Source organism: Lacerta agilis, chromosome 13 (genome assembly GCF_009819535.1).
Source record: "Lacerta agilis isolate rLacAgi1 chromosome 13, rLacAgi1.pri, whole genome shotgun sequence".
Taxonomy (NCBI): Eukaryota; Metazoa; Chordata; class Lepidosauria; order Squamata; family Lacertidae; genus Lacerta; species Lacerta agilis.
The window spans coordinates 38,943,205-38,958,174 of NC_046324.1; the positions used below are offsets into that span (position 1 = coordinate 38,943,205).

The window sequence follows — 14,970 nt, forward strand, 5'->3', positions numbered from 1 at the left end:
CTCAATTGCCTGAAATTGGTTGGGTTAAGGTGAGCATTTCTAAGCCTCTCTTAAGAGCCCTTCAGTCTCCCTTCACCTGCTTACAACAGTTCTTGGTTAACTATTGCTGAGCTAGCACAAAATATGTTATATTGCTGATGGTGGCTGAAGTATTGAAGTATTGGGGGGGGGAGGGCAGGAGTGCGGAATCAACCTGTTTGATTATACTGGGTCTTACTTAAGTGTGTGTGTGTGTTTTTCCGTAGGACCATCCAGAGCAAGGCGTGTTGTTTCTTGTGCGAGGGCTGCTGAACGTCATCCAGGACTATACCTGGGAAGATAACGGTGACGATAAAGTCCGGATTTATACAAATGTCGTGCATCTTCTCTCAGCAATGAGTCAGGAGACTTACATCTACCATGTAGACAAAGGTAAGAGGGAGGCTTTGATGCTGGGAGTCCCAGAATTTCATTAGGAGTCTCCCGCAAGCCACAGTACCAAATGCTGACTTGCTTGTGTGAACAATAATGCAGCTGCCTTAGACTGAGTCAGCCCATTGGTCCATCTCCCCCAGTATTATCTACTCTAGTGCCCTGCCCCTGAAGTTTTGGACTACAATTCCCATCAGCCCTAGCGAGCTTGGCCAATGATTAAGGGTTTACTCCTGATTGCTACTCCAGAGTCGGTGGCTTTCTTAGCTCTGCTACCTGCAATGCTCTTAGAAGGAGATGCCTGGGATTGAAGCGAAGATCTTCTGTGGGCAAAGCATGTGCAGAATCTTTTGCATTTAAGGCTAGGTATCTGAAACCCTGGAGAGCCATTGCCAATCAGTGGAGACAGTGCTGGGCTCCGCATGGTCCACATAAGGCAGTTTCCTGTTAATTTAGAACCATGCAGACAGAGATCTTACTTCATACCACTATAGCTGAGTGGTATAGCATCTGCTTTGCATGCAAAGGGCCCCAGGTTCAATCCCTGGCATCTCCAGGTACGGCTGGGAAGGGCTCCCTTCCTGAAATCCCAGAGAGCTGCTGCCAGTCAGAGTCTACAATACTGAGTGAGATGAGGTGGTGGTCTGACTCAGTGCAACGCTGTTTCCTATGTCCCTGTGCTCTACCACTAACCCTATGCACAAAGATGGAATTGTTTATTAATATGGAAGGTGTAAATACATGGAGGAAGCGGGTGTTTGGAACTGCAGTCCAACAACCTCTGGAGGGCCGTAGGTCCCCCATTCCTGCTTTAAACAGTGGCTTCAGGGGAAAAAGGAAAGCTTCAAGGACAGATTTGGTGCTAGCAAAGGTGTTCTGTTAGGAGCTGACAGACTTAATGGACAAGCAAAGGTGATTGAATGGAGTTGCTTGACACCAGCAGATGTAAAGGCAGTTGAAGGTTCCAGAGGTGGATCAGTTAAGATCACTGATGCTGATGTATCAGGGGAATAAGGGGGGAAAGGCAGGGTGGGGAAAGACTGTGGAGAATTTTAAAAAGGTAAACACGAGGAGTTAGTCTGGATGCAGAGAGGATGGGAGTGCCAACGAAGGAGTGGAGTGTTGCTTGGTCTGATGGAAGAGGTGAGCTATTTCAGCATAAAAGTTATGTGACTGGCATGCAGCCGTAGTCAAGATGAGATGTGATCAGGGTATGGAATGGAGTTGGAGTGGAGGAGGCAGAGAAGAAAGGGCCTGATTTAAAGTGCTGTACAAGCAGAAGTGCCGTGGCCTGACGCCAGACTGATAAATGGAGGGCAAAGGGGTAAATGAAGTCACAGGTGAGGCCAGGGCTCTGGCCCTGTCATGCCCTGCTCTGCCCTGCTAGTGGTGGATAGATTGCCTTTAAACTCTGGCGGTTAACAGAAAGGAGGCCTGGAGACAAAGAGAAGCTACAGACACCTTCTGTTGGATCCGGCCTCTGCCCTGGGTTGTATAAATGAAGTTTCTTGTTTCAGGACTTCAAGTCCTCTCTGCATCCATCATATACTGCCACCTCCCCCTGCTCCATCTTTTTGTTTGGTGGGGCTGCAAAGAAAGAAGGGTCAGGATTCTGTTATGGGGTTGTTTTTTTATGGTATATTAGATTTATATTTTTAAATGTGTTTTAAGTTGTTTGGAGACCTTCAGGTTACAAGGGACTAACAAGTCTAACAGTAATGATGATGGTCATGATTATAATAATAATAATAATTATTCTGGAGAAGGCAGTAAGGGGAAAAGAAATAAGAGAGGAATCATTATTTCCCAAGAATAAAAAGTTAAAAGCTTTCAGTTTCTTTTTTGTATCTTTCAACTGTGTGCGCGCAGGGGGAAGGCACTGCCCAAAACTGGAGTCACAGTGCAGGTCAAGGAATCAACAGCCTTCTAGAATTAAGTACAGTGACTTGTCAGGCAATTAGTAGCTAGCATGAGGGAAGGGGTAGTAAAAGCTTGGAAATATGCAGGAGAGTGAAAGGCAGAAAGAGGCATTTATTTATTTATTTATTTATTTATTTATTTATTTGATTTAATAAACTGCTTGATCCAAGAAGTTCTCCAAGCCATATACAAAAAATGGAGCTAAAACCCACCGTCCAATTAAAAACAAATATACGTAGAGCCACTATCATTAGAAACAAAGATAAAATTAATAAAACTTCTAAAATGGATCTAGGTAACTCAGTTTATATATATCTGGGTAGATTTGCTGAAACGAAAAGGCTTTCAGTGGGCAGCTGAAACAGTACAGCGAGGGCGCCTACTTAACGTCAATTGGCAGGGAGTTCCACAGACACTGGTAGTGCAACATCCCTTATTAAAACTGATCTCAACACCAAGAAAATTTAGCTTACAATCTTATTTCGGATTGGATAGTATCACGTTTGAAGTTTATACAGGTAACTCACGTCATGCAGGGGTTCGGTTCTTGGGGTCCACATGTAAACACAAAATCAGTAAAAAGGGGGGGGGGGAAGGCACATACTAGAAAGGTGGGATCAGTTGACGTGCACACACACACACAGTTTTGACCTGGAAGTTGATAGTGACTCCTAGGCAATCACAATGCTTTTAGAAAGATGCACAGGCAGGAATGTCAGCTGCTGCTTCAGCCGCCGGCCCAAATGATGAGGCTCTTCTCCCTCCATGGCTTTTGCAGCTGGCCCTCCCACCTAGCAAAGAGAGCTAGAAGGTGATGGCGGCAGGCCGGTGTGTCAGGAGTTGCTCAGTCCCTGCAAAGTATGTGTGTACGTAGGAGAGACTTAACGCACAGCATGAGCAGGGTGGGGAAGCTGAAGCCTTGAAGTCCTTAAGCCACATTCATTCATTCATTCATTTAGTATACCGCCCTTCACCTGCAGATTGCAGAATGGTTGGTGGCCAGAAGGAACCTCTGCCAAGAGTGGCTGCTCAAAGCAAAAAAGGGGGGAAATCATAGGTGGGAGAAGAATTCAAATCCGCACACCTGCGTCCCCAGAATGCCCAAGCTGGGCGTTATTTGAATTATCCCCCTCTCCTGCCTTGTAGGGATTCAACATAGTTCAGCTAAAGATCAGTGTGATGTAGTAACTAGTACTCAAGAGTGACCTTGGACCAGTCACTGTCTCTCTTAGTCTAACCTACCTCACAGGGTGGTTGTGAAGATAAAGTGAGGGCGGCGGATTATGCACACCAGCTTTTGCCAACCTGGTATCCTCCAGATATTTTGGACTCCAACTCCCATCAGCCTGAGCATTATGCTGTGCTGACTGGGGCTGATGGGAATTGTAGTCCAAAACAGGAGGGTGCCAGATTGGCAGAGGCTGATGATGTAAAATGTTCTGAGAAAGGTGACATGAAAATAGAAAGAAGATCCAGGCTGGGTCATGTTTTCAGCCTCAGTTTGGTGCTTGTTTTTCCCTTTAGCCCAGCCTGATAAATCCTTTTCAGTTACTAAGCAAGTATTGAGTGTGCAATTGGATTATGATCCTGCACAAAGAGCCTAAATACTTAATCCACACGTTGCAAACCTTATTTGTGCAAAACCTGGGATTAAGTTGTGCTGCTTTGCATCAGTAACTCTCGAGCACTTGGTTCAAAGAACTTCATGTATTCCCAACTTTAATAATAATATCTTACTAGTGCAGGCATGCTCAAGCTCATTTAATCTCATGACATTTCCCTAAAAGAGACAGAAAAAAAAGAAAGAGAAGGCTTTTGCCCTGCTTTCTCCCTTGCCACGGCAGTGGATGATGTAGTTCTTTAAAAACACACAGCTTACTTGCAGATAGCTTAAATGAAGTGTGGGTAAGGTCACTGGAGTAAGCTGCAAATGCTGGAAGACTTCTGTCTTGATTGTGTAGCAGATCCCAGTATTTCTGCAAAATCAAATACTTACCTGAAAGAGGCATTGAGAATTACTTTAACCCGGGCTGGCAGCGTTGTTGCTACTCCTGTTATGGGTGTGGAACCCTTTTCAGCCAAAGGGCCACGCTGCCTTCTGGTGCCACGTACTAGTGGTGGGCGGGGTCAGAGGCAGAAGTGGGCAAAGTGTACAATAGGCTAGTTTTTGCACACACCCCTCTGTGTCATCCATCCAATCAGAGTTCAAGGATGCATCCGAGTCGGGCAATGTCAGGAAAAACAGTCTGGATACAAAGCAGGGCCCATGAGTGGGGAGAGAACCAGGGGCCAGATAGGTCTTTGAGGGCCACATTGGGCCCCTGAGTCTGAGGTTCTCCCCACTGGCCCTGAGCTGTTTTTAATGTTCCATGTCATAGTAGTTATGCATGGATGTGGTATTTTATGAGATGATGTTATATAAATACTTCTGGTTTTTTAAAGCTGTTTTTGTATGTGTGTGTTTTCTTCCTTTTAAATATTGTTGCCTTTTCCTTTGTTTTTAGCTGCTCTTACTTTATTTATAAGTTGCCTTGAGTCAGGGAAAAAGGTGGGGTATAAATATATAATAATAATAATAATATTTTTTTATAAACTGGTTTGAAAACCTCTTGATTTTATAAAGCAGAATGTAAGTATTCTAAATAAATAGATGGATGCTGTCACAGGGCAGGTGATGTCTAGAAAGCCCCGGGAGACACAGAATCACTTCCATTTCTCCAGTTTTGTCATTTCTCCGGCACACCCACTTGGTGTTTACATTGCAATTTTTTAAGTGTCATGGGAGTGCTCTTTTATTCTCTGTTTAGATAGTGTTTTGACGTGGTTGATTTTAAGCTGCAGCTTCTGAAAGTTTTGCTTTCTCTCCCTGATAATGTGTTAATCATGTTTAGCTTGCTTTGTTAGTCCCTGTTGTATGGGTAATTTTATTGATTTTTGTTTTTCTGATTTTTATATGCTGCTTAGAGCACTAGTAATGGGGAACAAGGTATACATATTTCAGAGAAAATTATTTTGAGAAGCTTCAAATTCTTGGACACCATTCTGGCATAATTTTAAATATTTGTGTAAGTGAAAGAAAAATTGGTCTTAGGGATGCTACATTTTTTGAAAACAAATTATTGACTGTACCATAAAGTCAACGGTGATCAATGTTCTAATTTGAAAGAAAAGACTAAAGTGAGAGAAAGTGTTCTTGTTTTGAAAATCAAAGAGCATTCTGTAAGAACAGCAAGTTTTTCATATTTCTGAAGGGAAACTTTAGAGGCTTTAATCAGTCCGAATAATTAGACAAACTTGGCTCATTAGTGTATTTCCCAGCAGAAACAGAATTTTCAGATGAGTCTTCTTAGAACTTTAGTACAATCTGCTGAGGGTATTTGCATTTTGTATGCATGAAATCCACCCCCCACTTTTTTGGTTTCCAACAGTCAAAACAACTTACGACTTGTCATTAGGAATTTTCATGCAAAAATTACAGAACAGATCCATCAGTGTACACTAGGTCATGCCTACATGGATGTTCTGAATGCACATCCAACTTTGTAGTTCGCTATGTGCCAAGATGCTCAGACTCTACTTTGCCCATAGCTTACTCTACATATGGATTAATTTCAAGCTCAGGTGTATGTATGTATGTATGTATGTACTGGCTCTGCCCTCTGGGAATGGGTGGTATCCAGCCAAGCCCTACTGAGAGATCTTGCATTGCAGGGGGTTGGATGAGATGACCCTTGGGGTCCTTCCCAACTCTACAATTCTATGACCAACTGAAATAGCATTGGATACAACCCATTGTTACTTGGAAAACTGAAAGGCAAGACAGAATTCCTCTGAGATGTTTTTGTATTGTTTTGTAACGCTTTCATGTTGTTGTGCACTGGGCGGTACATAAATATTTTAAATAAAAGTAAATATTCTTATTTTATGTATATATTTAGAGTATTTAGGCCCCTTGCTTCAGCCCAGATGGCTCCCAGAGTCAGGACCGGTGCTAGGGTTTCTTGCACCCTAGGCAGACCACCTTCTGGCGCCCCCCGCCAAAGCCTGCTTTAGCGGAAGGGGGGGGTGGAGAGGCAAGCAGCAGTTTCTCCGCTGAACAGAGAAGCTGCTGCTCGCCCATCCCGCCCCCCGCCCAAGCCTTCTTTAGCGGGAGCCAGGGGTGGTGTAGGGGGCAAGCAGCACCTCTCCACTACAGCGGAGAAGCTGCTGCTAGCCCGTCCCACCCCCCAGCCCAAGCCTGGCCAGCGCCCCCTCCATTTTGGTGCCCTAGGCAATTGCCTAGTTCGCCTTAATGGACACGCCGGTCCTGCCCAGAGTGCCTTACATACAATCAATTAAAACAAGACAGAACGTGCCTGCAGGTTTACCATCTTAAGACACACACACACACACACACACACACACACATACACGAAAAGGAACAGGGAGTGAATAGGAAGAAAATAAAATTCAGGCACCAATAAATGTTTACTTTTTTTAGTCTTCTGTCAGGTGTTCTTGAATACCCACATCCCTGTTTTTATTCCTAAACCTGTTTTCTCAGTTGAATCCAACGATACCCTGTATGGTGGAGATACCAAGTTCCTGGCAGAAACCAACAAGCTGTGTGAAACCTTGATAGCCCAGATCCTGGAGCATCTCAAGAACCTTGGGAAGGATGAGGTTGGTGCAAACTAGTTTCTTCTTCTGGGACACCCGTCTAGACTAGCCTTCCCCAACCTGATGCCCCTGCAGATTTTGTGGGACTACCAATACCCATCATCAATGGTGGCCGGAGCAGATTAGAGCTGTAGACCAAAACACCTGGAGGACACCAGCTTGGGGGAACTTGGTTAACATAACAAATATTTGCACAAACACTTTACGTAGTTTGCTTCCAGCGTTGTGTTGGGCCTGAAATCTGCTCCTAAGCTGCTGGCCACTGATAAAGCCTTGAACTGTGCCTGAGTTTTACTTTCCTTCCTTTCCTTCTGAACCTATCTTGCTTACACCATTATTATGGTCACACCATTTCCTGCTGAGGTTTGGTCTCATGGTGTCAAGTTTCCCTCTGCAGGGGTGGAGGGCCCATTAAGCTGGTCTGCCCTTGGAGATTGGATTCCTGAACCCTCCAGGAGATTTTGTGGTGGACAGAGCTCTTGATTCTGCCGAGGTCATAGTCTCGCTGAAAATCAGTGAGATTTGGTGGGCTGTCCACACAATCACTCCAGTGCCTTCTCCAGCGTGGAGGAGCCCATGTTGTTCCTTGGTATTCTAGGGAGTTGCAGACTATAACACAGGCTGGACGATGGCCAGAGTGTGAGTGGCGCAAAAGGCAAGGACGACTGCCTAGGTCTCTGTGATGACATTGACGCTGCTGCTGCTGTTGTCACCAGTCTGGTTGAAGTGTCCAGTGTACCATCTGGTCTAGGTCTGTGGGACAAGGGTCAGCTTTTGAGGTCTGAGGACGCGGACAAGGTGCTTGCAGTGAGTCAACTGGCCATGAGTCAATCAGCCATGTATTCCTTTGGCCCTGACTCATCCCGGCTAATTTGAGCAGGCTGAGGAGAGGGTGGGTGAGTCCTGGGTATAGAAAATGCACCCTTGCACGAGAGTGTGATGCTTGCCAACCTTAAAGAGGTGGCATTCTGTCAGTTACTAAAAAAAACCCACCCCACCCAGGATCCCAAGGTAAGTGAAAAGTACCAGCTTGTCACAAATAACCCCTGTAGGGGTAAGGTGCTGAAGAGGGTGGTAGCAACTACTCTTGGAGGAAGATTATCTAGGCCAAATCCACGCTGGTTTTAGGCCTGCCTTTGGAACAGAATTGGCCTTGGGTGCCCTGATGAATGGCATTTAGTGTGAAAGAGGCAGGCATATGGTGGTGGTGCATCTTTGTTAATTCTCCTTGAGCTCCCACCGGCTCCTGATACCATTGACAATGGCATCCTTCTGAAAGTTACCATCTGGTCCCCAGTATGGTTTGACATCTCTATGAAGCTGTTGGGAGAGTTCATTTGAGGTATAGGTACACTGATTATCCCCAGCTCTGAATCGGAAGTGGCTGTGCCAGTGCTCGGAAGCAATGGTGGGCTGGATGAGGTCCAACAAGCTTATTATACTGTATTGGATCCTGACAAGTTGCAGGCTCTGTAGGTGGGTGGTTTCCAGGTCCAGGAATCAGGACTGTTCTGTATCGGATCAAGTTTGTAGTCTGCGATTTGAACTGTTTTTGTCACTAGATGCTGAGGTGTCTGCAGCGACGAAAAGTGTCTTTTATCAGCTTTGGCTGGTGTGCCAGCTCTGGCTGTTCCTGGACAGAGCATTAGCTTGGCCACAGTGACCTGTTCATTGGCAACGTTGAGACCGGACTACTGCAATGCACTCTATGAGCTCATAAAGCAATATAAGTGCTGGATAAGAACATCTCTCGTTGCCCACTCATTGGGAGTGCGTAGAGAGCAGTCGCTTGACTTCAGCAGGGCTAATGTTCCTGTAGAATGAGGTAGATGTAGATGCATGATGTCCAACTGCAGCAACATCTTCTTGGGAGAACCTTTCCCTATGTTACTTTCAACATAAACTCTTTATTGCTGGGTTGTATGCATGCACGCATGAGCGAGTAGTCCTGGTAGCAGCGTTTAGGCAACATTTTAATTTCTGTCCCCTGCTTGCTTCAGCAGTAATTCACACCAGGCAACAGTTAAGGCTGGGTGAATTGAGAGAGGGCTCTGGTGAAGTATAAAATGCGTTAATTAATGTGGCAGGTCAGCCACAATGGCTCAGCAGCTTTCCAACTATTCTTCAGCTGATTTGATTCCTTGGGGCGATGGCTGGCAGCTCTGCCTCTAAAAGAGGGGGGGGGCAAGCGGCTCTTGTTCTTCCCAAGTTGAACAGAAAGTGCATCCTGACAAAGGGGAAGATCAAAAGAGCATTCAGCCTACTACACAGGGGTAATGCTGGCATTGTTATGGCACACCTCCAAGGCTTGGCAGCTATGCTAGAGAATCCCTGATGTGGTGTTTTTATGAAGCATCTTCAGGGTAAACATATATGAGCATATAAAACTCCCTTCTGTTGAGGTTAGATCGTTGGCTTATCTAGCTCAGCATTGTCTTACTATGGCTCTCTGCATGTTTGGATGAGATCTCTTCCAGCTTTCCTACTTGATATTCTTTGGAATGGGATTGAACTAGGGACAGTCTGCATGTGCAGGTCAGTGTTTATGTGACACTGCCCTTTTTTTGCTGTTTTGTAATGGGTTCTAACAGCGTTGCATGTAATACTGCAGCATGACACTGTTGCTTCCAAGAGGGTTTAAAAATTTAAAGTAGGCAGAAGACATGAGGGGAGGGGCTGATAACGGAACAAAAGGGGTTGCTCAGCCATACGTTAATGTGCCCGTCAGTCAAGTGCTTTTATTGCAGCTTCAGCCTAAGGGAAATGCAATTCCCTTTAGAAACAAAAGATGACATACGGATGCTAAAAATAAAAAATAGTATTATTTCCATCATTACATCTGTTGATCTCAAAACAAGCCAAAAGGCCTGACATTTGTTGGTTGAATGTCTGTAATCAAACAACAAAAAGTATTGTGTCAATTTTAATACTGATTTATCATAGCACAAACATTTGTGGACTAGAGTCCACTTCATCAGATGCATGATGTGGCATTGTCAGTAGGTAGATATGAATCAATAGGTGCAGGCTTAAAAAAAACTAAAAATGGACCCAAATGGCAGTGAAATGCAACATCTGCAGCCCAACATTTCAGGAGTTGATTCTCCCCTCCCCTGCAACCCTGTGTATGATCTTGCAAGCTACATGTCTGTCTGCTAAAAGAATTCTGTGTTTTAAAATGTTGTAGACTTTAAAGCGGCAGAGCCAGCTGGCCCTCAACCTCTTCAATAGCATCTTGGCCCACGGAGACCTGAGAAACAACAAACTCAACCAGCTCGCTGTTAACTTGTGGAACCTGGCTCAGAGGCATGGCTACGCAGACACAAAAATCACGGTAAGGCAGATTTTGAGGCTGGGCGGGGGGTGACCTTTGTATTCGAACAACAGAGTTTTGCGGCATCTTAAAAGACTTATCAGATTTATTGTAGCATCAATATTTATGGGCTGGAATCCACTTCATCAGATGCAAGAAGTTAGCAGCTATAAAATAAATACCGGTAGCTACAGAGAGGAAAAATGGAACCAAATGGCAATGAAGGGAAAGGGTCAGCTTGTTTTGTTTTGTTTCCATCTGTAGAAGACTTGGTTTAGCAGAATCGTCTCTTTCCACATTGCCTAATAATTTAAACTTTTCAAATTAGGGTATCCAAGCTTCCTTGTTTTAATCGGATTAATGATTTATTCCTGACTCCACTGGATTCTGAAACCCAGTTTGCCATCCTACTTAAAAGCAGAACTGCATAGCAAAAAGACGGCTCATGTCAACCTTTCCCCCGCTTTCCCCATAAAACTGGAACTCAGAGTCACCCAGTGAACTTGACTGGCAGCAGATTTGAAACAGACAAAGGAGAAGATGCACAACACATAATTAGTCTTGTGGTTCATTGTCAAAAGATGTGTTGATGCTCACAGGCTTGGATGTCTTGATAGGGTAACGTAATATACCCCTCAGTCACTACTAGTCATGGCTGCTATGTGAAATATCCCTTTTCAGAGGTCGTGTGCCACTCCAGTACCAACTGCCAAGGGGCCAACAGCAGGGAAGGGCTATTGACTTCAAGCCTTGCTTGTTGCCTTTGAGGATGCACCTGGTTGGCCGTAGGACGATGGACTAGATCAGTGTTTTTCAACCTTTTTTGGGCAAAGGCACACTTGTTTCATGAAAAAAATCACGAGGCACACCACCATTAGAAAATGTTAAAAAATTTAACTCTGTGCCTATATTGACTATATATAAAGTAATTTTTCCATTTTTCCCACGGCACACCAGGCAACATCTCGCGGCACACTAGTGTGCCGCGGAACAGTGGTTGAAAAACACTGGACTAGATGGACCTTAATGATTCAGAAAATCATTGCTAAATAACTTTTGCGTGCCTTGATTATTTTCTCTTGCTACTTCTTCTTTCCTTCCCCCAAAGTCAGACTCACCACTGAGTACACAACCGAAAGAATAGCTGGGCTTTTCCATTTCACTCTATGCCCATCAGGAAAATATAGGGAGAATGCTACTACAGTAGCTGCATTTACCCAGAATAAGCCGTGCTGTTCACTAGGAAGTGAAACTGCCTACGTTAGACCTGGAAAATGGGTATTTTTGTGGCATTGTAAACCCAGGGCTCTGTGTTCCATACACTTTTAAGTGCCCAAAATTAATTTTTACAAAATTGAAGCCGTGCTCCCAAGGTAACTCAGATTGACCGATGGCCCACAGCCCAGTGGCAGAGCTTATGCTTTTCATTGCAAATGTTCCAGGTTCAACGCTGCCACTTCCAGTTAATGGGCCTTGGTTCAGCAAGAGAGACAGACAGAGACCCCCTTCTGTAACTGGGGCCAGTAAGCTGCTGGTGGTCAGAGCAGACTCAAGTCATTATGAGGCAGCTTCTTTCTCTGTGGTTTACATAACAGACACACCTTAAGCAAGCTTTCACAATTGCCTGCCCTTTGATTTTGGTTGTGCTCAGGGGTCAGGATGCTCTGCAGGGCATTTCAGCCCTGCTCCCAACTAGCACTGGGCGATATATCAATGTATCTCACCCAGGATCAGTATGTGAGGGGAGACTGTGATGACAGCTTCACTAAGCGTCACTGCTCTTGAGTCCCTCTGCCGCCCAGCATGCAGATGAATAAATAAACTAGTTGGGAGCTGGAGGCAGAGGGACTCAAGTGGCGGCAGATTCACCAGCAATAATACCACTGGTGAAACTGCAGTCACACTCTGCCCCTGCATCAGCAACCGCCACCAGTTTGCAGGAGCCAGCGCCAGGATGGGGGTTCCATTAAAGTGCTCCTCCCCAGCTGCAAGAGCCCTGACCCTGCTGCTGCTTGCATGAGGGTAGGAGTGGGATTGGGGCTGCTCAGCTGGGAAGATGGAGCCCACCCTCCTGATGCAAGGCAGCCAGGCGGTGTAGGGGCTCTTTGGTGCTGCTTTGCACCCCGCGTCTTGTGGACTTCACCCAGCAGGGTGGGCTGCATCTTTCCTCCTGGGGTGAACAACCCCCAGAGGAAAGAGGCAGTGCATCTGCAGGGGCGAAGGCTAAGGCAATCAAATGCACAAAGATCAACAGGCTCGGTGCGCTTGGCTACTGGTCCGTTTTCGGGGAATGGGGGGCGAAAGGGGATAGTAGTGCGCTTGCCCGCCACGCCAATGAAGGTGGAGGCAGCCTGGCCAAGGAGCCCCAAGTCCCCTGGTGGCCACACGTGAGTGGAAGGGGACTCGGGGCTCACTCAGCTGGGGGCAGGAGCCTTTACACCAGACATAGGCAAACTCGGCCCTCCAGATGTTTTGGGACTACAACTCCCATCATCCCTAGCTAACAGGACCAGTAGTCAGGGAGTCGTAGTCCCAAAACATCTGGAGGGCTGAGTTTCCCTATGCCTGCTTTACACACATCCCCAGATGAGCAGCAGGCTGGGGCCAGCTGTATTGGCCACAGCCCACGAGGTGCTGAAGTAAAAGCACCTCGGCTTCCATGATGAGAGCTGCAGCAGTTTCACCCATCACCTCGCCAGCTGGTGCCAAGGCAGCTTTTTACAACATCACGGTTTATCGCCAAACTCTGGTGTTTGGCTGGCAATATACTGCGATGTTGAAAACCCAACATCGCCCAGCCCTGCTCGCAACCTCTGGAAGCCTCTGCCACCTTGTTGGTTTTTGAAGACTTCCACAGACGTTGCTTAGAGCACTGTCAAGCTTCCACATTGTTCAGTGGTTTCAAACCCATTCTGAAGCAGATACACATTCCCTGTAGAGAGGACTTGATTTTCATTGTTTATTTCTCCCCCTGCTTCTTTCCATCTTAGGTCAAAACCTTGGAATACATCAAGAAGCAAAGCAAACACCCTGAGCTGAGACATTTTACCGATCTGGCTGCACGACTTCCTCTGCAGTCAAGGACCTGACAAATCATAGCCTCCTGGACTTGGATATACTGGAGGGTCCTTCTCTAAGGCCTATTAACCCCCCAGGCTGCATCTTAGGCTATTATCGGAGTTCAATATCTTTTTTTCATTTTGTAGAGTCCCTTGGTGCGTGACAGATTTATTTGGTCAGAGACAGAAGGAAAATGTGTCCTGACAGTGCCATCATTTTTGAAATGAGGTTTTGTTTCCCCACTGCACAGCCGCTAACCATTAAAAGGTGATTTAAATGCTAACTGGGGGTCGTGAAACAGTATCTTACAATTTCAGACTGGAAATAACTTTTCTATCAAAATCTGATGGGGCTGTAAAGAAAAGAGGAGAGATAACTTGTGCCAGCATGTTTGAGCAATGTTTTTTGAGTGCTGCAGCCTTTGAAAGATGGGTTTGTACATCTGATTAACAGGGAGCTGTTACTCAGCGTTCATCTTGAATATACCTCTCAGAGCACCTTGCTGTTGGGCCTTTTTTATTTTAAAGCATCATATAAATGGAGAGATTCTTGAGCATTTGTGGTAGACCTTGAGAAATACTTGGAAGCAAATGTGTCCAGGAAGCTTTGGTGGCTAAGCTCAAAATGCACCGCTGTATTTAAAAAAAGATCTAATCATGGATACATCACATTTGTATTCATTCCCATTACCGAACTTTGCAAGCAGTGCTTAGCCTGCAATTTTGTAATAATTAGGCACACTTATTATTATGCTGCATAACACAGCCTTCATTTGCCTTTTGATTGTAAGCCCATGTGAGCAGCTTGAGTTTTTTTTTAAAAAAATCTTTAAATTACTAGTTAACACATCCCTTTGAGAATGGGCAAGCAGCGTATTAAAATGGATGGGGTGTACCTTTTTCCAGTTCAGCACCAGCAATGTACATGATGCCTTAGAGAGGCAAAAATGGAAATGTCCCTGCCTGCAAAGAGCTTGCTTTTTCCAAATAGACAATTTTGGAAACACTGGAAAGATTAATGTGGACAGATGTGATCATACAAGGTACACTGAAAACCATGCAGAGAAGGTGAGTTTTGAGGAGGGATCTGAGAAGGAAAAGAGGCAATGTGCATATAAAGACCACATCTCTATTTGAGAAAGTTTCACATATAGGGCCAGAAAGGGAGAAAAATTGTTTATTTTGAGGTTTTTGAACCAGCCCTTGAACTGAACGATTCTCTAGGGGGTTTAGCACAAGTTGTTGTAATACAGAAGCTCACCTCTGCAAACCCAGCTCATAAGACGAGCTTGCGGGATTAAGCCAAAGGCTCATTTAGTCCACTGTTCTCACAGTGGCCAACCAGATGCCAATGGGAACCCCCCAATCGGGACCTGAATGCAACATCGCTCTCTCCAGCAACCAATATTCTGAGGCATACAGGATCCAGCAGAGGTAGAACGTAGCCATGGCTTGGCAGCCTTTAATTCTCTGGCTCATGGCACAAGCGAGTGTGTACCTCCCTTTGGTTTCATAGTTCAAGAACACCTGGAGGTTGCAGCAGAGTTGTCCTTTCTGGCAGTGAGGGAGGAAGCAAGCTCCCTGCAGCTGCTCTTGACTTGCTGTGAT

The 14,970-nt window shown here is 45.4% G+C and overlaps 1 protein-coding gene across 2 annotated transcripts in view; it reads left to right on the top strand.

The window, feature by feature from the left end:
* Positions 1-13,861, top strand: part of VPS35L (VPS35 endosomal protein sorting factor like) — a 77,246-nt gene extending 63,385 nt beyond the window's left edge. For both annotated transcript variants that reach the window (XM_033167627.1, XM_033167628.1), the window contains exons 28-31: positions 246-411; positions 6,875-6,993; positions 10,178-10,324; positions 13,294-13,861. In XM_033167627.1, the coding sequence (XP_033023518.1) occupies positions 246-411; positions 6,875-6,993; positions 10,178-10,324; positions 13,294-13,392 (531 nt within the window). In that variant the 3' untranslated portion in view covers positions 13,393-13,861. The remainder of the gene's footprint in view (positions 1-245; positions 412-6,874; positions 6,994-10,177; positions 10,325-13,293) is intronic.
* Positions 13,862-14,970: the final 1,109 nt, after the last annotated feature.